We start from the raw sequence: 26,730 nt of genomic DNA on the forward strand, positions 1-26,730 counted from the left end.
ACCAAGACACTTTCCTGAGTCTCTTTTGCTAAAGCAACAATAGAAAGTCATTCTCCTTGAGAAGCTACAGGTGCTAGAATCCAAAGCTGCTTTGGCCATAGTGAAGAGAGCTACCTGAGAAGGAAGCCAATACAGACTGGGGACAATAGGTGACAACAGAATACTGTTCTAAATGCTGCCCAAACCCTGAATCCAGGCAAAGCTTTTAAAATACAGTGAAACTGGGGCTGGAGAAGTGGCTCAGTGGTTAAGGGAACAGAGCTCAGTTCCCTGCTCCCGTGCAAGAAGGCTCATAACCGCCTATAACTCCAGCTGTGGGGAACCCTATGCCCTCTTCTGGACTCCAAAGGTCCCTGCACTCACATGCACATGTACACATATGTTTAAAAATAATAATAAACCAACACCTAAAAAATACATTATAGTAGCTTACTGAATTCCCCCTTCGACTCAGTCACACCTGGGATTCTACCTATGTAAAAGGGCATGATCTAATAGTCACCTAAAGGTAATTGGAATACAGATTCTTTACATTCTTTTCTTTTAACCATTTAGAAGATGCCTGTTTGTTCCATCCATACTGTTATTGCTAAACTGTGACTACATTCCCCTTTTGAAAATTTCTTTATAGATATGGTTCATTTGTCTCCATTTGCCATGCAGCCTAGTCCTCAGCCACTGCTTAATAAAGGACACAGACTCGGTGGTTAATAACCAGCCTCCCACTGTATAAATTAGCCCTTATGAACCATCAAAATCTTCAGCACATGCAATGGTACTAAAACTTCCCCCAGCTGATCGCATCATATTTCACACTCAGAACAGAGCTAAAAGATACTCTGTTATCTAGTTTCCACTGGCCCTGGATGCTCAGCAGAACATTTTGGATGGAAATTTCCTTCTTACACAAACACAGGAACCCATAGTCTCACAGACTACACAAGAAATATTTGGACTTCCCTTATAGTCACTGGCAATAGGGGCTAATTTACTAGAATCTCTACTTCATCTGTCTTGCTGGGTTATTCTGTATTCCCAATGGATTGGCTCTATGGCCAGATGTTTCTTCTACTGGATCCACCTGAATAGCAGTACCCTGAACCCAAATAATAGGTGAATCCTCATCTCGTATGATAGGAAAGGTGAAAAGGAAGCTTCACCTTGGTTCCCAGAGGAAAACATCCAGCTTGCTCATGCACTCTTGTGTCTGAGAAGAGCTATTCCAATATATATGAGAACTTCCGGAAAAGAGCCAGTGCATCAGCATATGGTTCTGGAAAATAAACTCTTGCGTTTCCACCTGCAATGGAGCTGTGGGGCATTAATTTTCTTTTTTAAAAAAATCTGTTCTGACACACCCTTCAAAATGACCTTGTATAGCACAATAAACGGGCTGGTGAGGGTATCCTGGAAAGCAAGTTCACCTGGCATGCAGGAAGTCCTGGGTTCCATCTCCAGGATGGAAAAACAAATAAACAAAAACCTCAAGGCAAAGAAACAAAGGACACCCTATGTGATAATTCAAGTGAATCATACTCTCAAAGGGATTATGATTTGTACTCTAACAATAAAAATCTTTTAAAAGGAAGAAAATAGCCATTGACAAGAGGCAAAATGCCTAAGAGAAAATATCTACAGTACACATGACAAGGAAAAGGTTTTGTGTAGGCGAAAAATACTTGCAAAGTAATTCCATTCCTAGATGAACTAGCCCAGTTTCTCCCTACAGCCAGCAGCTCTGCAGAGCCTAAGGAGTCTAGTCTCCCCACACCTACATGGCTCCACCATCCCCTTCCAGCACCCACTTGATATTTTTGATCATCCCCATCTGCAAACAAATATGCCATGCTTACTTTTCCTACAAATTAAAACAATTTTTTGTAAAATGAAAGAAAGAAATCCACCCTCTCCTGACCTGCTTCCCCAATCAACAAGAACCCTTGTCCTTGTGTCTTTATTCCCCTTTGTGTAACCCTGCCTGAAGAAGTTGTCTTTATAGGCTGTCTCCAGTGTATTATATCTGCAAGAACACTACCAGTAAACTACACGCTTTGCAATCTCTTAAACCCATCTATCAGGCTTTCCCAGTTCTCTCCAGTCCATCCAGGGATAACTGCTGTAATAGAGAAATGATTCCAGTATTTTCTTACTGCAGATACATACACAACAAATTGTTACTTTTTAAAAATCATCTAAGTGGTGAGATAAAAGGTGATTTCTTTATAATTTTTTAGTGCTGTATGAATTTCTAATGAGAAACGTGTTATTTCCTAATCAAGGGGGAACTGATTTCATTTTAGATAAATAGAGCATCTTTGCTTTATGGAGCACTCCATCTGTGGCTTTGTCTCAAAAGTGAGGAATTGGGAAGACAGCTAAGGCAAATAAATGTGTTTGTTTTCAGTAGAAAATCACCTGCTAAAAGATGCAGTAGCCCCTCGTTTCTGAGATCATTTGAACAACTTTTTAATAGTGTGCATTCTAAATCAGTATTTTATTTTCCTAGCTGGAGATTATTATCTTGTCTTGAGCAGATGACAGCAAGAAGGAAAAATGGTGGGTAGTTGGGGGGGAGGGGAGTCTCAGAAAGGCCAGGAGGAACCAGATCTGAAATATGCCTTGGGTCATGATATCCTTCCCTCATCTGGTGAGCCCTGTTTCCCTATAATACATCGTTCATTCTCCCCTCACCACCCATAAGAATACTCATTAACCTCACTTCATCTCCAAGTGTGGAAACTGCCATGATCCTCATTTCCAACTTGGCCCCTTGGCACTACTTTCCTTCCCCATCTTTTCTTTCTCACCTTGATCAAAATAAGCCTGTCATTTACCCCTCGTGTTTTTAAGATGAACATAATTGTCACCTTAAAACTGAACACTGAGAAACACTGTAGGCAAGAAGCCTACAGTGACCCCCCCAAATATTTTTAAATTAGAGATAATTTGAAGGGAGTATTTTCCAGTAATCAACACCCTCATGGGGTTTAAAACTCCAGTTTTGTGATGGCTTGTCAATATGCATTTACTGGACTCGGTAGCTGGAGTCAACCATTTTTTAAGAAGAAAAATGGCACAGGGGCAAATGCGTCCATAGAAAATATAAAGGAGTGTTCAACACAATATCAATAATAGTCCTCTGAGCTACTGGGATTGGGGGGGGGGTTGTTGTCTTCCCTTATTATTGCATTTTCTGAATGCTCTGGTTTTCACAAATACTTAAAGGAATTAAAAATTGCAAGCACTAACACACTAACAAGGGGCGGGGGGGGGGGGAGTAAGAACAAGAAAGCAGACTAGGTACTCCCGACCTCCTGTACCCAGAGGGATGAGGGCCCTGCACTGAATCTTGAGTCTCTGTCTCCAGACAGGGACTCCAGGAACCCATTCTTCAGGTAGTAGATCTATATCAGATCTCTGCCAGGTCCAAAGCGCGGCAAAAATAAAGAAGTGGGGTTTGAGCTGTGCAACTCAGTGGCAGAGAACTTACTTAGCATGCATGATATCAGCAGGCATCCTGTCCCAGCAATACAAGAGGGAGGGAGGGGGCTGCTACTGCAGCAGAAAGGGAGCTATTTGGAAGGGGAAATGAACAGCTTGGGGCAACGGGTGAAAAGCAAGCTCGAGAATGATCTGTTCACGGAGCTGCTAGCGTTCCTGCAGTCATGGCTTCCCACCTTTGCTTTGGCATCTGAGGTGCCAGAAGCTACTTAAGGGCAGGTTATCTGTTGTTCAGAAGTAAATCTCTAGGACAGGTAGTATATGCGCAGGCGCCGAGGGAAGGTGTGGTGGAGCTGTGCTGGAGCATCTAGCCAGAGCCTCGGCTATCTCTTTTGGCAGAGATTCTCCGGGATGAGACCATGTCTAGTGGGGATTTTCTCCAGCTTTGACAGCTTTGGCCCCACCAAAACACACAGCTTTGTTTCCCCATACATCACTCCTTGGGAGACTTCTGGGTTTTTCCTTTCCAGCATCCACAGGTCAAATACTGTGTGTTCCCAACAGTCTGTGAACTTTTTGGACCAGCATAGGGACATTGATTTTGCTCAGTGCTCCTTTTGAGTTTCTATTGTGTTGGATTTCCCACTCCCCCTACCCAGTCCCCAGAGAGTAACTTCCTCCTTGTTCTAATAACTTGGACCACAGTCAAGGTTGAAGTGTTTCTCCATTTTGCAGGCTTTTTTCTTCAGAAGAGACAAAACAGAGGCCAGCAGGGTAGCTGAGGTTTGTCAGCAGCCTTAGGAAGTCAGCAGCCGTTAAGGATACACAAAGAAAATGTTTTTAAACAAACACAAAGTAGACAGAACAAGATGTCGGAAATAGAGTTTTCAAAATGGAGTACTTATGCTCAGCAAGGACTCCCCAGCAATGTCCTGTCCTAGGACTGCACTTAAAAAAGGAATTTCTTGCCTCAGGAGATGACACAGCGGGTAAGAGTACTTGCTCTGCAAGCATGAAGACCTGAATTCAAATCGCCAGCACTCAACACAAAAGCATGGACCTATAACCCCAGCATAGGGGGCCAGAGACAGGCAGACTCTGAGAGCTTACTGGCTACCTAGCCTAATCAAAAAAGGTGACTTTTCCCAGTCAGTTAGAGAACCAATCACAAGGAATAATGTGGAGAATGATGGAAGAAGGCACCCAAGGGACATGAAGAAATTAAAAAAATAGGCAAAGAGAAGCTTCAAAGATGGCTCAGCTGTTAAAAGCACTACTTGCTCTTCCAGAGAACCAAAGTTCAATTCCCACCACCCATGTGGCAGCTCACAACCATCTCTAACACCAGTTCCAGGATATCTTATGCCTCTTCTGGTCCATGTGGGCACAACAAGCATGTTGTGTGCAGACATACATGAAGGCAAAACACCCATTCATTAAAATACAAATAAATCTTTTGGGGGAAGGTGTGTGAGACAGAATCTATCTAACATAGCCCTGGCTGTCCTGGAGTTCACTTTGCAGACCAGGCTGGTCTCAAATTCACAGGGATCTGTCTGCCTCTAAGTCCTGAGTACAGGGATTAAAGGTATGTGCTACCTTTAATGTCAGGCCAATAAAATAAATCTTAAATAAATAAATGAATGTAATTTCTTCCAGGGTAGAAAACAAGAACAGGCTGCAGTAGGGTTCAGTTTAAATCCTACTGGGATTTTAATTAAAAACTGACATCTTATCAGTGAGATGTGAAATGATGTTTTCTTGAAATCATGAGTATAGTTGTATTTTTCATCATTTAGGAAAAATCAATTATTTTTCAGACAGTGCTCTGAATACAGCCAGTACTCAAGAAACCCATTTTTATGTCATAACTCTTTTTCCAAGATGAAAGTAATGAATCAGTAGAAACTCTTGTCATTTTTTTCATACAAACACATTGTGATGATACAGTTTCCAACCCCTGCCAAATGATACATTTTACACAAGCCAAGCATGGCGACACACTTGGGAGCCAAAGCAAGTGGATCTCTGTAAATTCCCAGCCAGCCTGTTCTACATAGTGAGTTCCAGGCTAGCCAGAACTACACAGTCGCTAAATAAACACATACCAAAATTGTCTCAATTGTTGAAAGACCCAGGATCAGATACATGCCAAGACTCCTTATCCATAATTTTTTAAAAAACAAACAAACAAAAACCATGAAGTCTGTATTCTGGCATTAAAATTTTTTTGTTTTGTTTTATTTCGCTTTTTATTTTTGGAGACAGAGTTTCTCTGCGTATCCTTTACTGTCCTGAAACTTGCTCTATAGACCAGGCTGACCTCAAACTCAGAGATCTACCCATCTCTGCCTCCTGAGTGCTGAGATTAAAGGTGTGTACCACCACTACCTGACAAGAATATTTTATAATCAAAATATACTGCTTACTTTACAGTCACACTCTGACATTTCATCTGGCCAGAAACACTAAATTCTGAATGCTGAAGGGTAGAACCCAAAAAAAAAAAAAAGTGAGGTTAATGGAAATGGAGAGAGAGCCATTTCAGAGCTACAAAGGCTTTTGTTCTGTTTTCTCAGATCCACAGAGAAGGAGTAGAAGCTTGGATAAAGTAGCAGAAAAGTTGGAGGACAGGGAAAGGTCTCAGAAGACAAAAATGTGGCTCCTCTGGCTGAAGGAAATCCAGCAAGGGGGACAAAACCCACAAAGGAAGAAAGGAAGATGAAGGGCAGTCCTGATGTTTAAGCAGAGAAAACAAAATCAAAAGAAATAGTTCCAGAAATGTCCCAAACTGCGCTATACGGCTGGGGAATTACAGAAGTTTAAGAACAGAATGAGTGAGACCAATGTCTCTGCAAAGCCTGCCCTCAGAGTCAGGGTAAAATGACAGTTCTCCCTGGAAAATGTAAAGCAATGGAGAAAAGCAAGGTTAAACAAACTAAAGCTGGAAGAAAGACCTGACCGACCTATAGGAGCACATTTGATGCCACAAATAGAGTGCTCTATGAAACAAGGAAATGAGCAGGGTTCCTGCTGCATGGATTTTTTTTATTGTTTTGCACGGATGTCGATGAGAAAAATATCACCAACGCCATGCAGTCTGCGATAAGTCTACAATAAACCAGGAGAGGACTGAGGCGGGGACAGATCTTCCCTATTCCCAGCTGCTGCCCTGATTCCCCCCTGTTAGACCTAACTCCTGCATTGCCCCACATGTCAGTCAACAAAGTCATTGTCCACTCACTTGCTCTGCCCTTCTGTCCATTTCACTGAGCTGGAACTCCCAGCAGCCATTCTAGAAGAGAAGAAGAGGTAGGGAATGGGGAATGGAGGATGCATGGTTCTGGCAAACCCCTGACTCCCAGAATCCACTGAGAAACTTTGACACTAAAGGTCTTGTGGAGAGTGCTGAAATATGTTCCGAGCACCACTGGTGGGGTCAGAGGTACCCCAGAAAGGCTAGACAGAGTCTGAACTTTGGAATAAGATGTGGGCTTGGAATCTAAACTCTCCTGCTAACCGGGTGGGACCTTAGGAAGTCATTTGACTCCCTAGGATTTATTGATTCATATGCAACTCAGGTAATAGTGCCTGGCTGGAGTCCAGAAGCCTGTTAGAAAGCCGAGGTGCCCTGAGCTAGAAGAGCACCTGACATCTCAGGCTCACACCACTGTCATCTCCTCGGACATGTTAGAAACTACACATGAGCTCTTTGTTGACATCCAGCTCCGCTGTCTTCCTTGCTTCCGTTTTAGGTGCAATGAGAAGCTCATGTAGCCACAACTCTCCCCCTCCAGTGCATGTACATCTTGTATGAGCAAAGCCCGTCTGTCAGTGCAACCAGGAATGGACGCATCTAACTTCAGGTTGTTCGAGTCAACACCACACCAGTACAGTTCATAGACTTTGTACATGCAAAGCATTTCTTGATAAGATAATGCAGGGGTTAACATCAGTGATAGCGCCAGCAACACATAAATATTCAATGGAGTTTCATGGCCACAACATCTTTGAAGAATTCTAAAACATTCAACAAAGAAATATTCCTTGTTCCCTTGCTCCAGACAAAAACATCCCATTTTCAGTTTTGAAAATTTAATGTTGAACACACCCCTCCAACTGGGAGAGCAAGGAAAGCCGCTGGGTGCCACTGTGAGCTACACCCCCTTTTCTAGGCCCAGGCCTGTGCTCCCTTTATAAGCAATAAATACCCTGAAAATGATTTAAACAGACATAAGTTCCTTACCCCTTTAAGGTGGCTCCTAGGTTCATCTGATTCCAGGTCATGCATTCAAGCTGGGAGGTCATTTGGTATAAATTGTCGCTGTGGAAGACATCAGTAGTTAGAAACACGGCCACATACACAAGGACAGAACTATTTCTTTAAACACAATGGAATTTCCACTTTATAGTATATGCCTCCACATTTCCTAAAATGAGGAATACGTGAATCTAAAAATGGCTTTTATTTCTTCTCACTGATCCCTGTACACACACACACACACACACACACACACACACACTCTGCAGGAAGGATGAGAGTTACTCAGTTGTTTAAAGAAAAAAGCCTTAGCATAGTGAACTTCGGAGTTTCTAAAGCAATATTAAACCCTGGAATGGAAGAGGCTGGAGGGAGTAAGGCTTTGAAAGGTAACACATGCTGGATAGCTCAACATTAAAGTTAAAAGCCTGAAGCTGAGAGTGAAGTGACAGCGGATTAATTATTCGTGAAAAGGCCATTACGTTTGTTTAATCAAAAGGATAAGTATCATGTGGATTATGAGGGTCCGGAAGGTCAGGGTGATGGGTGATGAATAGGCTAATACCCAAGGATGTGATGAGCAAAAGAAACAGGGCAATACTCTCAGCACACAGCTAAGCAATTATTCTGTATGTATTTTATAAACCTAGTGAAAGTCAAGTGAAGTTTTAAGAAAAAATTTAAACAGCCTATGATTTACATTAAAGCTCAAAGGTGAAAATACACCTCCATGTAAACCAACCAAGAGCTATTCTCTCTCCATAGTGTATCTCATTACTAACACATAAATCAATGAAATCTATAATGACCAAGCCCTATCGGGAAGACATTTAGGGCAGAACCGAAAGGGTTAATTATGAAATCCGAGGCCCAAGAGATTAATAGTCTGCCTGGAAACCTTCAGTCTAAATGTATTACAGAAGAAAAATTTCACCCTACCTTCACTGCAGAACGAACAGAGATAAGCATTCAGTATCTAATGCATGATACCAGATCACGAAGCCCTGACAATCTCCTGGCTTGTGCCAGTGTTCCTTTCTCTTGCTGCACCAGGCAGAGGCACTAGGAGTTTTTAATTCAGAAAGGATTTTCTGGGCCAACTGAACTGAGAACTTGTGGAGGGGCGACAAAAATCACACCACTCCGAGTCACTGGAGATAGTTGTGTGCCCGCTCGCTCTCAACTTTGCTCGATAAATAACAGGAGCGTCCATATGACTCTCCTAAAATCTCTCCGCAAATTATTTAGAACTCCTTAAGACCGGTGCACCAGCTTAGGAGGAAGTCAGTTTCCAGGAGGAGAGTTTTGCATATGAAGAGTGGAGTGACTTCAAACTCCAAGTATGTGTAGCTTCATTAGTCAGTGTATATCTGGACCCCATCACTCATCCCTGTGTCTGACTGGCTATTATGCTACCACAATATCCTACATATCAATGGGAAGAAAAAAAAAAGAAAGAAAGAAAAGATTAGTTTCTTCTGGAGCTTCCTTGTGCAGAGTCAGCCCGTGCTAGTCTGTGCCACTGCATTTCACAATTCCACGAATTCTTTCTGTAAGGCTGATGTAATTAATTCCTGAAAGACCCCAACTTTTATTAGAAGTGCCAGTGCCAGCCTGCTACATTTAGCACAGCAGAATTTCCTGAACTTTCTTTGGGCTGACAGTTCATTAATAAGCGGCCTCCTCCACGATGCCTCTGCTGGTTTTTGTTCTCCTGTGCCTTTTCATCAAGCAATCCATTTATTAATCTTGCCATTAATCTCAGCCAAGGGGCATTGTATTCCCCAGGTAGCTCTATATTTTTGTCACCGATTTTTAAAAAATTGTTCACCAACTAAAATCACTCAGCTGCAGTTGACAATTTGGCTCCATTGGGATGTGGGGTCTCTCTAGAATGACTTACATAAGACAAAGTCCTTACATAAGACTCAGAATAATCTTTTATTATTATTATTATTATTATTATTATTATTATTTGTTTTGTTTTGTTTGAGACAGGGTTTCTCTGTGTAACAGTCCTGATTGCTCTGGAACTCACTTTGTAGACCAGGCCGGTCTCAAACTCACAGAGATCCACCTGTCTCTGCCTTCTGAGTGCTGGGATTAAAAAGGCATGAACCACTAAGCCTGGTTATGGTCATTTGCAAGAAAGATGGGAAATAAGGTGAGTAGCAGAAGTTGATGTATACGGATGAATGAATGAGTACCAAATTTCTAAATTTATACTTAGAGGTTTTCTAAGGCTAATGCATAGATTCCTAATTGCCTCAACACAAAAGGATCTTAAAGACAAATACCTATAAATGTATTTCTTTGGTCCCCAGTAAGAATTTTCTCAAATAGAGGACATATACATGTGTGTCTTCCTATAGAATAGTTAATAACAAAAAAAAACCCTCTGTATATCATTGTCCAGTATGGCAACCACTAACCATGTGTAGCTATTGAACACCAGAAATAGAGCCTCATTGAAATAAAGTGTGGCTATACTAGGTCAAGTACAATGTTTTATGCAACAAAACAAGCCTTTTTTTTTTTCTTACTTTAATGTTGTTGCTAGCACATTTCTACTATACAGTGGTACTTATGAGTGGCATTTGGTATGTTCTGCTCCTCTGGAAGCATTTGGCATCTGAGTTTAGTTCACTGCCATTTACATAATAATCATACTCTCACAATAAATAATAATAAATAGTAACAATAAAATGTTAAGTAATAACTTTTAAAGGATATTTTCTACTTGTAATCTTTCTGTATAGAGATCCTTAGGAATCAATGAGATTGTGTTTTGAGTCTATGAGAAAAATCTGAGGAAATTTCTATTCAATTCTCTGTACCTCAGATTTCATATCTGTCAAATGAGAAAATTAATCTTAGTCTCATTTTATGGGGATATTGTAAGGCTCAAAAAGATTGATGCTCATACTGGCTCTCTGAAGACAGTGTGGTGAATATAGTTTTCTAACTGCCACATTTTAGCTGGCACATCTGTATATTCTCAGCATCACTCCAAACAACTTCAAGAAATTATCATCCCCCTTTGACAGACAAGGACTGGCACTCCAAGAGGTACCTGCTGCTAGGATGCCTGATAACCCTCTTCCCTGCTCCTTTAGAGGATCCTGGGCATGATTCAACATCTGAACCTACGTATCATTTATATAACAGTACAGGGAAGAATCTGAGGTGAAAGACCAGAGGAGGTGTTCATCCAAAGGAACATCAGGACCAGCATCTCATGAAAGCTGCGGGGGGGGGGGGGGGGGGGGGAGGGGACCACGGATGCAGGGATGTTGTATCCTCTTCTACCCACTGAAGATAGTCCATCCACCCTACCCATGACTGATCTCCCAACACTTTGTGCTCCAGTTATTCTGATATCTCAGCTATAAAGCTTCAAAAGAGGGAGGGTGAGGACATGGAACAGGGGAGAAGGAATTGCAGAGTATCTCCAAGCTATTAGTAGGTTTCCTTAGCAATACCCTGCCTTCTGCTGGTTAGGGCTCCACAGTGGCTCAGTGTGCTTGCTGGCTGTATGACACCGCTTTTCATCCAAAGCCAGTGGAATCAATGACAGTAACTGCTGCTGCAGAGAGCAGAATGTCAACTTGAGCTAAAAATACTGGATCACACTGTAGTCAGATTGTGATCTCTCTGGGCAATCAGTCAACGCCCAGCTCTCATCATGGAAGCCCCGGGGAAAGAGGCAGCATCACTCAGGGAATGCTGACCTCTGGCGAATGGAGCATTTACTTATGAAATGGCCGTGGTCAGTGTCCACCACCTCACCCTCAGAAGGAATCAGATAAGCATGTGGTTTGGCTCAAGGCAGCCCCAGTGGTCACGTAGACATTTCAGCTCCAACCATTAAGCTCTGCCTGGTTGGAAGTGGATCCTGAAGCTACACGCTGCCAAAATATATTCCTAATGTAGGGGTTTTTTTTTTTTTAAGTCACTTGTTTCCTATGTAAAAAAAAAAAAAAAAAATGTTTGAAGTCAGAGGCAAGGGAGAAAAGAAAGAAACATCTATAGCTGGGATTAATGCGTGTTGGAGTAAAATAAAAGGAAGTCGGTCCTAGCAAAAGGGGGAACTTAAAAGGAAATCAGTAGTAGATCGTATAGTTTGTTTTGGCCTGGATTGCAGAATTACTGTGTTCTTGACCTCTACACAAAAGAAAGGAAGGGGGGGAAAAAAACCTCTCCACTATTATCTAGACCAGAACTCCTCCACTCTTCAAATGCAGTGGCCTCAAGCACGTTTCCATGTTTAAGTGTGTTTACTATATTTGACAGAAGAAAGGGTCCTCTCAGAATCATCTAACTGGCCTGCTTGAGATCACAGTTTCTTCAGCCACTGTCTGTGGCTGGGAAAAGAGGATCTCAGCACAGGTAAAGCTTTCCCGAGGATTAAAAAGCAAACAAACAATTTTTGAAAAATACAGATATCTAACACCAATGGTAAGACTCTGATATAAAGGTTTGTGAATGATGGCCCAACCCTGTACCAAGGGAAAGGTCTCCATGGCCTTGCAAGGTGCATATGGGGAGAGGACACACAGACTTCCACAGAACCTTTTTCCCTGGACTGATTTTTCTCTGGGCTTCGGCGCCATAGAGGCTGACTGGCCTGAACTTTGTGCCCAGCAGGCTACAGTGAATAATTATTTCATAGTCGCTCTCTTGGTATTGTGTTTGCTCTCGAGCTCACCAGCCAACCAAGGAAAAACCCACTAGGGATTCAATTTCTAATAATAAACACTTGTTCAGCACACAAGTTACAGGAATATTTGGAACTAAATTTTTTTCCCCTCCCTGGAGACAGGTTCAATTCAAGCTTGTGGCTTTGACAACATGGCCCACCACCCTGGAAACCACTTCAGACCTTCCATTTTAGCTTCTGTGGGAAACAAATATAAAAATATACTGTACGATGTACATGGTTTCACAAGTGAAGACAGGGGAAATTAATGGTAATTTTATTTTGAGTACAGCTGTCCCCTGATTTATGACTTAATTGAAGCTATACCCATGTGGCAAATCATGAATATCCTTTTAACCTACAGTTTCCACGATTCCACAGAAATTCTACGGCTGCTAAGGTGGTTGATCATCTGTGAAATTAACGGGTCACGGGCTCTACTGACCACATCAATATTTGAACCATCAACATTCCATTAAAATATTTAAAGCATAAGTTTTTTTTTTTTAATTGGAGTAGTGCTACCTACTAAAGAGCAAGCATAGGACAAAGGAAATCTTATTTTAGCCAGTAACATGAATAACGAAATCCAAGTAAAGCTATGGGCTGGAGAGATGACTCAGCAGTTAAGAACTCTGGCTGTTCTTCCAGAAGACCAGAGTTCAAGTCTCAGCAGCCACGTGGAGGCTCACAACCACCTGTAATTCTAGTTCCCGGGAATCTAACTCTCTCTTTTGGTCACTGAATATACATGGTACAGAGATATACATGCAGACAAAACACCATATACAGAAAACAGATACATACAATTTTTAACAAAGAAAGACACGTAAAACAAATAGAAAAAGCCAAAGGGTTGATTAAAAAAAACAACTAGAATACGAAAAAAAATCAGTACAAATAGAAATACGTTTCAAACTTTTCAAAGTAGCTCTGAGACCAGGCTCACCCTGTGTAAGCAGGGAGTGGTGGCACTGGGTGGGGGGGGGGGGTTAGCAAGTGGAAGAGCCAAACAGCAAAGCTTGCAAACAGTGCCCATCTAGCTGCCTTGTCTAGGTAGAATTACAATGGGTTCTGCTACATGAGGTTGGACTTCATTTCTCCTCACTCTGGGAGATGATGTAGTCTTTTTTTTTTTTTTTTTTTTTTTTTTCCCTGAGATCTTGCTTCTGGGCAAGCACAAACCAGCAGAGGCCCAGAAGCAGCCCCCCTAGAGCAGTGCAAATGAGAAGACAGATTTATATGCTGGAAGTCCGGAGGAGGCTTCTATTGTACGGAGCTTCATCCCAGTGCTGCATGCCCATGGTGAAGATGAAGCTGAAGGAATCTGGAGAATAATGCTGCTTTTGACAGTACCCACCAGGGAAAACACTGCCTGTAGCACTGTCTATGGTAGCTGAGCAAAATGGACTTCCACCACAATGGGAAATAAAGTCAATCCTCTAACAAGAATGTTGACACATACCATCTTCAGAGAGTGAGAGAAAGCAGGATACAGAGAGGAAGAATGTATCGTATCCTCACTATTTGAATTTGAATCCAAATGATATTTCTTACCATGTCCCACTGGGGGGGAAAATCACCTCTCAGGGTCTCAGTTTCTTCCTTTGTAAAATGGAGGTGATAACCCAGTGTCCACCTCAAACACCAGTGGTGTGGATGAAAGCAATCAGTACCCATGAGGTACTTTACAATGGCACCAGACACGTGACAGGTCTGTGCAAGCACTTGCACTTACTGCTTATCAATGAAAGATTCTGGCACAGAAAAAGGCATAATTCAAGCAAGTGGTCCAGAATCACTCACTTTCAGAGTACAAGTAGGCTTTGGACTCTCACTGTGAGCGTCATCAAGATGTCTCTAAACTTAACCTCTTCATCAGTAAAATGGAAATTACAGCATCTACTTCACAGGTAGTAAGATTAATGGGTGAGCTGAGCATGCTAATGTAGAGAGAAGAGAATGGTATAGTGGACAAAGAGATTAAATTTTGAGACCTTCTTCAAAGCAGACTCACATTAGTACTCAGCTTATTTAATGCCACAGGTGTACCATTTCTTCTCTCTCAAACAAGAGAAGGAAACTAGATCCCAAGCCTGGGGAGAAAAAAAAGTTTATATGGGGAGAAAAGGCTAAGGTGGGAGGAAGCAAGAGACAGGAGGCTGAGCAGTCTGCTTCAGGGTACCAAATGCAGCAAGGCAGACAAAATGCAAGCAAGCCTTTCTTTCTCTGTTGTTCCCAACTTTAGAAGGGAAAAGGTACCAAGCCAAGGATCAGCAAGTAGCCACACCTAAAATTCAGAAGTTAAGCCACTTAGCAATTAAAGTTTGCTCCCATTTTCTGTGCCAGTTAAATGCTGCATTCACCCAAGTGTTCAAACACCCTGCACATGTTTTTCAGAAATAGAAAGAAGTATGCAACCTCAGTATACTTGCCTACTTATCATTCCTGTGGGAAAGCTATGTGACTTTGGGCAAGAGCTTATCAACGCTGTGAATTTAAGGTGAGAGGAGCACCAAAGACTCTCATGGGTGCTTCAAGGGAGCAAGCTCTTTTCCTACAAGCCTTTCAATTGTCTTTGCTGTGTTTGTACTTAGAAAACTTCTATTGTGGAAGAAAACGCTGTTTTTATGAGATCAGTGTAAAAACAAGGTCAAAATGTCATAGAATGTCTTAGAACATCATAGACAGAATAAAGGGACAAGAAAATATTTATACAAGGTGAATCTGACAAAATTGCTTTTAACAATGACCAGCCAGAAGCCAGGCTAGGAAAATATGTTTTGTATATAGGGTAATATAGTTCAGTGGTAGAGAAGATGCTCAGCATGAAAGAGGCCCCAGTGACTAAAACTGTAAAAATTGGAATGACTTTCCCCTTCTTGATAGTAACCACAGATTCATCCCCAAGTTAAAATCCACCACAGATCCCCTCAAGTCAAAAATCCATTTAAAAAATTCAAACTTTGTTTGGAAAAACAACACTAAATCAAAGATTGTGATCATTTTCTGATGGATATGCTTCCTAGAGTCCCTCAGTATGGGCTGAGTTTGGCAGAAAGAGGAATGAAGGATGTGTCTGTAGTAACACACACAGACACAGAGAGAGAGAGAGAGAGAGGAAGAGAGAGAGAGAGAGATCTTGCCAGCCCCCCCCCCCCCCCCCCGGCCTCCAGCCCTCAAGAAGGCCCCATCTCAACAATGCCCACTCCTACACCTCCACCAAGCTCTTTTTCCTGACTGAGGGACCAAGGTCTTCACACCGGGAACCGTTCCAGAGGCCTCCCTTATAGCTACTAGAACAACAGCCAGCGATGACACTCTAGCAGTAGACAGGAAGGATGTCTGTGGCCTGTTGCCACAGTCCCCATAAGGGAAGAGGCTTTCAGCAGGGAGCCCATGCAAATCTTGAGTACTGGTGATTTGCCCCCACTGGGACTGTGGCCTCAGGATAGCAGGTTGGTTCTGTGGTGCCAGCAGCACTTTCTAGCTAGGGAGGGAGAAAAGATATGTGACCCTCTCTGTACCTTGGGCATACATTTCTCTGCCTCCTGCCGTAAAAGAAGTGATGCAAATCTAAGATCCGGTTACATATGATAGGTTTTTCACATCAAATAGAAAAGTTTCTAAAATCTGAGCACTGCAGATTTTGCTGAGGGCAAAAATAGAAGAGCAAGCCCAAGCGTGGTGCCTTGATACCGATACCGATACCCGGATGGGAGAGTCAGACCAGCCCCAGAGTCAATTTCATAAATGCACCTGAGACCTGAGGATGCACTTCTGCACCGTAGGCTCCAGAATCTAGAGCAAGCACGTGCCCATCCTCCACCAGAGGGACTGTACGTCCCCAGGCGCGGCCATTCCCCCACCCAATCTCCCAAGACAGAAGCTTTTCCTTCCTTCATTACCTCACTACCTCCTTCCCTTGACGTCAGCCTCCCGGAGCCAAGGGGCGGGAGGATGGGGATGGGTTTGGGGCAGTCGGTGTCAGGATCCCCGCAGTACGGGGAGGGGGGGGGGCGGTGAGGTAATGTGCACCCAATCCTCTGCAGCCAAGACCATCGCAGCCACCTTCCAGCGGACCGGTGTGTGTGCATCACAGTTACTAAGCAACCCTATCTGAGACGCGCGGGATGCCGGCCAAGTTCACCCAAAGTTGAAGAATAAATTTGGGGGAGAAAAGGTGGAGAGTGGAACTAGAGACCAGAGAAGGGGGAGGGAACAGAGCTTCGGTAAAGGAAAAAAAAAAAAAAAAAAAAAAAAAGCTGACTTTCCTTCTCCAGAAGCCTGTGCTTGCAGACACCTTCCAGAGCAAAGGGTCTCAGCCCAGAACGCACAAAGGGCTGCCACATACCAAGTTCACAGAACACTACCACACACCCCCCCCAAAAAAAAAACCCCGCTAGAGGGTAAGGGTGAGAGGAAGGATGTGTCCCACACTAGACGCAGTCTAAGTACTTTGGCCCCTGTGGACCGTTGGTGCAGAAGGCTTTAAACAAAAGGATGGAGTGGGAGTGGACTTGGTCCTTAATTTTTGGTCCTGGGGAAGTTAAAAGGCTCCCAGCAGACCATTGAGAAATAAATCGTGACCGGGCATGGTGGCGCACTCCCTTAATCTCAGCACTGGGAGGGGGGGAGGAAGAGGGAGGAAGAGAAAATGGAAAATGAGAGAGGTGGATCCCTGAGTTCGAAGCCAGCCTGGCCTACAGAGCAAGTACCAGGACAACCAGAGATACACAGAAAAATCTGTCTCGAAAAACCAAAGGAAAGAAATAACCCGTGAAGGCCGCAGCTTCCTTTTTATATCCAAACATAACGGCCTCATTTACATACAAAGCAAATTTATATCCAAGACACCTGCTTTAATTTGAGTGTCTGGGCCCGGTACAGGCTTTCTTTTCCTCCAAGACCTTCCTGATGTCAGTGATGACCAGGGTCTGGCTTTCTCTTGCTGGACCGCTCATCTGCACCTCCAGGGTCACCAGGACACAGCCGCGGTACTCCGCGCCTTCTTACCTGCTGTAAGGCGTCCTCAGCAGCAGGGCCTGGCTGCCAGTGCAGCTGTCCGAAGGGGTGTGGCAGCCGTACACCGGGGGTGGCACCGAATACTGCTGGTCGCCTACAGGAGAGCCAAGGGTTGCAATGAGGAGACTCAGGAGTGTAGGGCACAGGCAGGGGTTCTGGTGCGGGGGAGAGCCTTGCTGAGCTTCAGACAGTGGGGCCTGGCGCCAGCCACGAAGCCAATCTCACCAGGGAAGGAAACTTTCCTCGCTTAAGGTTGCATTGTAGTCACTCTCTGGCATTAGTTGCCTTGTCTGAGTGGCACTTTTTCGTAACTTACTTGGAATGGAAGGAGCTTTGAACTTTCAAATAGAGTAAAGCCAGCTATTATTTCTAGGATCCCTTTAGGTGTTCTCTATTCCCTTCCCCAATTTGCTAAGGCTTGGAAATCTAGGTAGGAAGTGGTGAGATAGATGGAGGCTGCGGGTAAAGACCCGCATTTTTTCCATCCACTTACCCAGAGAGCCCTGCTGGCTCATGGGGTCCTCGTGTTTGAAGGAGTGGTTGGGAAACTGCGCAGCATGGTGCGAGGGCGTGTGCCCGTAGCTGGGTGCCCCATCGAAAGTGACGGTGCTGTATCCTGAGGAACCGATGGAAAGAAGCACAGAATACAGAATCAGTTAGGCTCAGGAAAGGGCAGGGGCATTGGTGCTACTAAACTCGGGTGGCATTGGGTACCTGATTCTGGAATTTATGTCATCAGTAAAGGGTTCCCCGCCCCTTCGACTAGGACCTCGTTCAGGCTTAAAGTAGGCATGACCTCATTTCATCCTTTTCCCCAACTAAAATCCCAAGCTCCCATCTGTTCCACAATTCTTCTATGCCTCAGTCTTCCATTGCTGAATAGAGCCTCCTCCAAGATAGGTGTAAAAACCATCGCCTGCCGGAGACATTGTCTTTCTTAAAAAACAAACAACACCGAGGTTCTCGTGCGGGGTCGGCTTGGCCCAGAGGACTGAGTTTCCTCTGCTGACCCCGCTTTGACTCGGGGCTGTAAATCAGGGGCCATACACCAGCTCATTAATTACCCGGGCCAGTTCAACGGTCTGCGCTTTAAATGCAGAAAGAACTAACTACCAGGGCATGTTACCTCTCTGGCATGCACAGCTTGACATCAAGACACCCAAGGTCTTTAGGAAGGCTTGTGTGGGTGGAAAGAAATGACCCTTCCAGCTGGGCTGAGTCCTTCTTCCCTTCCCACACCTACCTGGGGCTCAGAGGGGCTACCTCTGATCACTGCTGTAATGACTAACATTTCAGTGTGTGGGACACTGTCCTTGCCTGTCCCTGGGTAGCAGTGTCTCATTCCTTGCCTCAGTTTCCCTGCTGAGAAACAGAGACTGGTGCTCTTTCCTATACCTCAAATGGATGAAAAGCACTGTGGAGCCTTGGAAATCTTATTATTGTGTTGATATTGTTATTAAATTTATGCAAACACATATCCCACCTGCTTTGCCAAAACTCGAGCTGGGACAAGGGAGGGCATCCTAAGAACCCTCCAAAGAACTTTAGGAGGGTGGGCCCTCCCCCTCCTGTGGTGAAGCTTGGAAGAGGGAACCTAGACTGGCAGGATAGCATGCAAATGAGAGGTGACTGGACCCTCACAGTGGCTACTCTCCTTCCTTTCAGAGCAATCATCGCAGCCCCAATGGCTTCCTACTGCTCAGTCTCTAAAGCCAAAACTCTCTAGGGACTAAGGTAGAACAAAGTCTGCACCGGTTGATCAAGGTTCTTCAATAAGAAGTCGCCACGACTATTCATTCTGTACAGAGACAGGAGGCCAGTTATCGCCAACTTCAAAATATAAAGGCGACACCCACTGCCCAAACTATCCAGGTCACTCCAGAGCAGTAAATGCACATGGCCAGATGCGGCCAGATTGACTTGTTTCCGCAGTGAAGGAATGGAGTGAGGCACCATGGGAATTACGGAGTTATGTCCCGGGAAGAGGAGTGCCCAGGAGCTCTGGTTAGTGACTGGGGAATCAGCCAGTTTTTCAACCTGGGTGAGCCCAGAGTGCCTCATTTTTCTTCCTGTGAAGTGGGAAAAGATAATCTCCAATCCTAATAGTTCTTGGGTGTGGATCAATAAGTACATTTGGCCTTCCAGAGACTTCCTTTTCAGAGAAAAGGCCTGGCCCTACTTGAGGCCTACAGCTTTCAAACGAAATATGGGTCTAGGCACCCACCCGAGTTTTCCCATCAGAAATGAGGAGTTTGTGAAAGAGCACTTAAACAAAAAAGGGGGGCCAAGGAGGAAGTAGAGGCAATAAAGAAAGTTTCTCTAAACGAACCCTTCTCCATTTCTGAGCCGAGCAGCCAAAGACCTAAGGCACGCACAGTCTGAGACCCGCTGCTCAACTGCAGGTAGCCAGAGCTGCTGGAGCTAGGCTGCAGCTCCCACGCTGGGAACCTCCGCTGGCACTCCCGAACTCCGGCTTGAGGATGCGGGCGTCCGGCAAGGCTCCCTACCCACCAAGTCGGAGGTGAGACGGAAGACCTTGGCGGGCAGCAGCAACCTCGAGCCCCTCCCTCGGGGCTCCTGGGAGGGGCAACAGTGAGAGCAGCGGGATCGGAGGGAGAGCTCTTTTAATTAGAAGCTTATCAGAACCAGGGCTGATTAGGAACCCGCTGTACCCGGACTGAGCTGAGCCCAGCTCGAAGAGGGCGGAGTGGTGTCGGGGGAGAGACTGCTGACTCTGCGAAGTATCAAAAGTCTTCAAACGCTTCTTGTCCCGGCCTTGCAGGGAGAGGCCCTCCAGGCCAAGGTAGCCACTTTCCCACGATTGGTCTGGACCAGGGAGGGGGGAGCAACCTTGACATTGCGGGAAGGAGCGTAACGCCCTGAGCTCTCCTCCCCTGCCTCCACTGCGGAGGAGCCCGGAACAGGCTGGCCCAGCCTGGCCCTGAGGAGACCGGGAGATTCTACAGTGGTCTAGGCCTGGAAGGTGTTCCCGAAAATCTCAAAAATCTCGCTGCCTCGAGATAAGTGGAGTTCTCACTCCCACCCAACTACTGTCTTTGGTGTAACCGGAGGGGGGCGCCTTTGGCCCCGTCACAGCTAGTTTTCTGCTGGTGACCAGCTTGGGAAGGGCAGATCCCCAGGGCCTAGACTCCCGCTGATGTGACCGCTAGCCCGGGGTGGGAAGTCAAAAGCCCACTGACAAGGCCACATTGGGGCCAGACTAGGAAAATCCTCACCCTCACTTCTGGGTCCTGACAGACTTTCCAACCATCTCACACTCACAAGTTATCAGGGCCTATTCAACTGGGCAGAGAAAATCCATTTCAACCACGCAGTCAAATTTCGGGAGGGGGGGGAGAAGAAAAAATGTGGGTTCACGTACTAGTTCTGCCAAAAGCGAAGAGGCCCCTTGAAGTCTAATCCTCTAGTGCCTGGATTTCAGCGACCAGTATTAAGAGGCTCACTCCTTCTATCTCGGGCTATGTTCTTCTTGTAAAGGTGCCTATAGCCATTAGCTGTCTTAATGGACAATCTACACCCCCAACACACAGAGTAAGGTTTTGGTGTTTGCTAAATTAATGTTTAGACGATTAGGGCGACAGCTATATTAAAAAATAGGGGCGTGTCCTTAAGAAACAGAAGACAGAATGAGTGAGTGCCATAGTTACGCTTCCTGGTTTGCATACAGGTAACTAGAGACAGCTTGAATTCTTCACAGCAAGCAAGCTGATTCTCCCACTTTCCAGGGACAGCTGTCACCTCCCAATCAAAACTCCAAACTAAATCTTGCATTATTGAACCGATCTGCAGGAACTCCAGAAATAAAAGGAACGGAATTCAAAGAACTGGGAACTCAAGGATCTGCCCTAGTTGCTACCTGGGGGCGGGGGGGGGGGACAGCAGCTTCACAATTCCCAGACTGTACCTGTACAACCCACTTGCTTTAACTAGAAGAGAAAAGGGTAGTTCCCTGACAGGAACCTGTTTCCAGGGTGTGACCCTACTCTGAAGACACCTCCCCTCCTGCCTTTTCCTGTGTATCACAAGAAGAGCTGAGCTTGGTGGGGAGGCTTCACTGGCTGGCTGGTCCTGACCCTCAGCTCCTAAGGAAGCTCTTTCTTCCTTAGAAGAATCTGGAACACACACACCCCGCACCAGAGTGTAAGGGTAATGTCCTCAGGCTTTAATTTCTCAGTCCCATCCACCATCTACTACCAGCTTCTATAAGACTTGCAGTGCAGAAAGCTAAACACACACACACACACACACACACACACACACACACCACCACCAACAACAACAACAACAACAAAGCCCCCATGAGCCTAGGACTACTCAAAAGGATGGTGGTATATTAGTATTTGCTCCCCAGAGGGTTATAGGTCAGTGAGTCTCTCCAAATAACAGGCATGCTCACTGAAGTTATACACATGCCTGACAGTGGCATGGTCTCTGAGCCAGGGAGATTTAGGTGAACTGTGTGTTCTGTATTCAGAGCCTGGTCAGGCTTCCTCATGTTTGGCCTGTAACATTCGTCCTAACCTATCTCATCTCTCCTCTTATGAGATCAGCAAAGTGACCTGGAGGTTGGAAAACGGTAACACCTGCCTACTAGAAAGTGATGGCATGATCTGAAAGCCTCTGCAAAGGCACTGAGCAATTCCAACATCTCTTGTACAAAACACTAATTTATGAAAGACCTAAAACAGAGGGACACCACCACCACCACCCCAGTCCACTCCAGGTTGCTCCTTGAGACCAACAGCTCCCATTCTTCAGTGGTTTCGGTTTCGCTAGAGCTTCTGGTGGTCGAGGGGCTGCTGGACGGGTTCAGAAGACCCCAGAACCCTTCTGTGCCTCCTGCAAACAGTACCCAACCCGCTTTCCCCTTCCCACACATTTCAGAAACACCCAGACCGAGGACAGCAAAATTCTTGGTTCAAGAAAATCATCCGCCTCTGTGCTAGTAAGTACTTTCCCAAAACATCTAATCAAACCAAATTAGATTCTCAATAGCAAAGAAATCAAACGCCAACAAATGAAAGGAACTACAGTGGCTTAGCAACCATGGTTCTGCCAGGGTGCAAACGAAGGATAGGTGTGGTGGAGCCTGAGAGAGCTAGGAAATATGTTTATTGCATGCAATGTCCCTTGTACATCGACTGAAGATCCACCAATCGCCAATACTCTTTCTTGTTCTTATTCCAGTGTCCCATGCCTCAGGGACCTTTCCCCAGCCTAACGTACATCCGTGTGTGTGTGTGTGTGTGTGTGTGTGTGTGTGTGTGTGTGTGTGTGTGTAGGAAGCACCCAAGGAGTGCTGAAAGAAGGCCACCTTTTTCCAGACTCACTTCACGGATTTGGTTTCTTAAGGTTTAGTTGGACCAGCCAGGCTGTCTTCCAGTCCCACCGCCTCCTGCGTGGCCCTTAACTTTGCGACTTTGCATGGCCTGGAGTGATCCCTACAGTGCTACCTTTCCCACAAACTATATGCAAACCCTTACCAGGTCTCCCAAGTGTCAATCCCTCATTCCAAAGCTCTCTTCTGCTTCTTGTGGGCCTGAAGTGAGCCTACATCTTGGGGAGAGCTAGGGTTTCTTCCGGTTTGGGTCTATCAGAGGCATTATACAGGGTCCCTAAACGCTGACCCAATTCCTGAGTCCTCTATCTAAGTCTGCCCTTGAAATCTAAAAGGGTGGACCGCTGGTGGTAATTCAGTGGAGCATCAGACCTTTCCCACTATAGAGCCACACGCTATAATCAATGCCCTTTTCCGTTTCCCGTGAAGTCACAGAATCTCTCAGGGACCCTGGGACCCCAAATGTCCTCCCGGGTCCTGCGAACTATTGGACTCTGAGGTCTTGCTCAGCAGTGTGTGTGTGTGTGTGTGTGTGTGTGTGTGTGTGTGTGTGTGTGTGTGCTAGCACTTCATGGAGCCCACTCTCCCCTTCCCAGGCAGCGGCTACTTTCAGACTCTTGGAGACAAAATCTGGGTAAGAGCTGGGGTCTGGAAGGAACCGGGAGAAGAGAAGCCACATAGGACGAGGAAGCCTAGCCACTGCCGCGCATGGAGAGCGGGCTGTCCGGACTCCTTACCTTGGTTGCGGATAGTGGGCTGGCTCTCCAGGCAGCTGGGCAGGTAGGGCGCATTGGGGAACATCCTGGCCTGGCCTGAGGACGCCTGGCTGGGCGGGGGAGGACCGAAGGGTCCGTAGCGACAGGCCCCGGCTGTACCGGTGAACTGGCCAGAGAAGTGCAAGGTGAAGGCGCTCAGACATTGCTCCTCGTGAGGCTCGGCGCCGCCCCAGCTGGGCTCCTGTTTGATGAAGGAGTGGGGTGGCGGCGGAGGCGGCGGCGGAGCGGGAGGAGGCGCGGGACCGCCCAACGACCCGTAAGCCGAGGCGCCCGGAGGCGCGAAGTCCAGCACCGGCGCCCACTGCGCCGCGCCGCTCACGGGGAGTCCGCAGCCGCCGCCGCTGCCCAGCGACGACACTGCGGGCAGGAGCGCATTCAGGTCCCGCACGTCGGAACCCATCAGCTGCGGTTCGGACCCGGACGGCCCTCCGCTCCTGCGATCCTGCGGACTCTCGGCACTGGACTTGGCCCAGGTGCTGCGGGGGCCTCGATCCCCCGCCTGCTCCTGCTGCTGAAGACACCCGGGCTCACAGCGGAGCGTGTGCTGAGATGCCGGCTCTGGGACACACGTGGAAGCTGGCTCCTGCGACAGGAGGAAGTCCAGGATCGCGACGAGGAGGCGGCGGGCCCGGGTTCCTGGGCTGCCGTCCTAGCTCTGGGTGGGTGGGTGAATGAGTGGGTGGGAGGAAGGGCGGGAAAGGGGGAGCAGGCAGGCGATCCGGTTGCGGAGAGCCCCCCGGGTGTGGGCGCTGCCTTGAACTCCTTACCCCAGCTGCCTGGCTGCCCCCAGCTTCCCAAAGCTCAAATATGAGGGGCCGGCAACGGGGGAAGGAGGAGGAGCCAGGATGCTCGGCCGCTCCATTCACACTCCAGCCCTTGCCTGCCCCGGCAGCGCGCGCCGCTTGTCCGGGGTACTCGTAGCAGGGGTGTGGGGCGGGCCCGAGGGAGCGTTCAATTCAGAGACACCCTCCTCTCTGGCCCACCACGTGCTCGCAACTGGCCTGTCTAGCAAACCTCCCTTGCCTTCCCAGCTGGCCTTCCCGAGTGTGGGCGCCTTAAGGCAAGGCCCTCTAGGTAAGCAGTGTGAGCCCCTGGGCACACCGGATCGAGGTGGGAGTAGAGTCCAGGGTTGTTAATCAGAGGGTGGGGTGGAGGGAGGGGCGGGTGGGCTCCAAGAGGGCGGGAACCAGAAAGCCCAGAGAATTCTCCTGGGTTCTGAGAATAGACTAACTTTGAGTCTTACACCTTCTCAAGTCCAGAAACCCAGAGCCTAACCTTGGGGGTCACTTTAGGAGGTCGGTTCAAGGGTTGAGATTCAAGGTGAAATTGTTCCAGATGGTAATTGTGAAGTGTGACGTCAGTTGTGACAGGCGGGACGGTTTCAGTTGTCTGGTAATTGATTCTTTGATGAGGCTGGAACCCAGAAAGCGGTGCCTGCCTACCTAAAATCAGAATAGACGACACTTACTGGCTCTTTGCAGCAAGAAGTATCTAACAGACCATATATTAACTGGGGGGGGGGATTGCAGCTGGTTTTTGTTGTTGTTTAATTGTTTGTTCTCTGTGTGTGTGGGGGGGTGCTCTTAGCAGAATGCCCTGAACCTGCTTTAATTCTGATGAGAATGCTCTAGCTCCAGGTTGAGAAGGAATGGGATTGGAGAGACTGTGGCCATGAAACCAGCAGGAAGAGTGTGTCCCAGAAAGATATTTTGCCAAGCAAGTTTTCCTTTAGAGATGAGGAACCCATTATGGACCAGTGGTGATTGATGGGGGATGGGAGGAGGATGCAAACCAGTTAGGCTAACCAAGAAATGGGTCGTGGAAGCAGCTCCATTTGGCCCGTGGCTAGAAGAGTGTTCGAAGGGCTGGGAGAATTCCCAGGGAATGACTTCTCAAAAACAACTCCTCCCTCCACCTTGTAGCTGTTTGGGACTCCCTCGACTTAGAACAGGTGTCTGGGGATTAGTTTGGATTGATGTAAGTCTTTTAAAGTAGTGGGATCTATGGGGGTGAGGGGCAACATGTAAGCGAGGAGAAGCCTACGGGTAACTGAATGTAAGAGGTTTTCAGAGCGGGGCAACTTTGAAGGTGCTATCTGGGACTTCCAGGCGCGGGGCGGGAAGCGGCCGGTTATAGTCAGGCTTCCAGAATCCGGATGAGGCTCTAAGCTTTCCAAGTAAACCTACGCTAAGCAACACCCAAGGAGTTGACCATGAATACAAAGAAACCTAGCGTTTCGACCGTCTTAGTGTATTCTCCGATTGCTGCACGTTGGTCTTAACTCACACAGACCCATGAATCCAGAATCGCCATGGATTCTGATTTGGGACCTGAAGCGTGGGTTCAGGAAGTATTGCCTTAAGCATTTACTCACTCCTCATAGGGTTTGCACAATCTATATAGGTAAAGACGACCCTAAAGAAAGTTAAAGTGCTAATTTATCTGTCGCTGCCTCTTCACTTTTCACCGTGTGGAGCCCGCACGTGCTGCTTTGGAATTTTGACTGATTTGTAGTGAACCAGAAGCCTCTTTCTCCTTCTCTTTCTCCTTCTCCCTCTCCCTCTCCTCCTTTTTTAAAGAAACGCAGGGCCCCCAAGACAAGTTTCTCCCTACACCCTGTCTGTCCTCTCCTCTTCCATTCTCTATGCCTAAGCGTAATAGTAATAGTACGCAGGGCCATTCGTCTTTTTCGCGGAGACAGACCCTATGGGACAGAACTCCCTAAGCAGAGCTGACTCTGAAAGTCCCACGCCACCCCCCCCCCAGTCCCTTTCCCCTTCTCCTGGCCTCTTATTTCTACTTCGAGGTCTTTTTCCTAAACATGAACTCCGAGACAGGGGAGCCCTACTTGGAGAGCCAGGATTTCATTACCAAAGGAAAACGGAGCTAGTTTCTTTTTTAGTCCCCTGCAGATTTGGGAGGTGGTGTGCAGAGGGGGTATGGATGGAAGTGATGTGTAGAGAGGCCAATTTGATGTGAGCTCTTGAGACTTTTGTGTCTTGGGAATGAAAAAGGAGGAACCTCTGCCTCCCTGTTTAAATTTTTCGTTTGTGCTTGGGGGTGGATTGGTGCAGAGAGGTGGCATACAAACATGGGTGAGAGGAAAGAGATGCTCCGATTTTTTTTTTCAACTCCTCTGTCATTCTTTTCTCCAGAATTTTTGAGGGTG

At 46.4% G+C, this 26,730-nt stretch overlaps 1 protein-coding gene across 1 annotated transcript in view; it reads right to left on the reverse strand.

The window, feature by feature from the left end:
* Window positions 1–24,436, reverse strand: part of Wt1 (WT1 transcription factor) — a 44,073-nt gene extending 19,637 nt beyond the window's left edge. The window contains exons 1-5 of the mRNA XM_051184045.1: window positions 23,523–24,436; window positions 17,920–18,042; window positions 17,418–17,520; window positions 7,688–7,765; window positions 6,686–6,736 (exon numbers count right to left, since the gene is read on the reverse strand). Of these exons, the coding sequence (XP_051040002.1) occupies window positions 6,686–6,736; window positions 7,688–7,765; window positions 17,418–17,520; window positions 17,920–18,042; window positions 23,523–23,961 (794 nt within the window). The 5' untranslated portion in view covers window positions 23,962–24,436. The remainder of the gene's footprint in view (window positions 1–6,685; window positions 6,737–7,687; window positions 7,766–17,417; window positions 17,521–17,919; window positions 18,043–23,522) is intronic.
* Window positions 24,437–26,730: the final 2,294 nt, after the last annotated feature.

This window comes from Phodopus roborovskii, unplaced genomic scaffold, assembly GCF_943737965.1.
Source record: "Phodopus roborovskii unplaced genomic scaffold, PHOROB, whole genome shotgun sequence".
Taxonomy (NCBI): domain Eukaryota; kingdom Metazoa; phylum Chordata; class Mammalia; order Rodentia; family Cricetidae; genus Phodopus; species Phodopus roborovskii.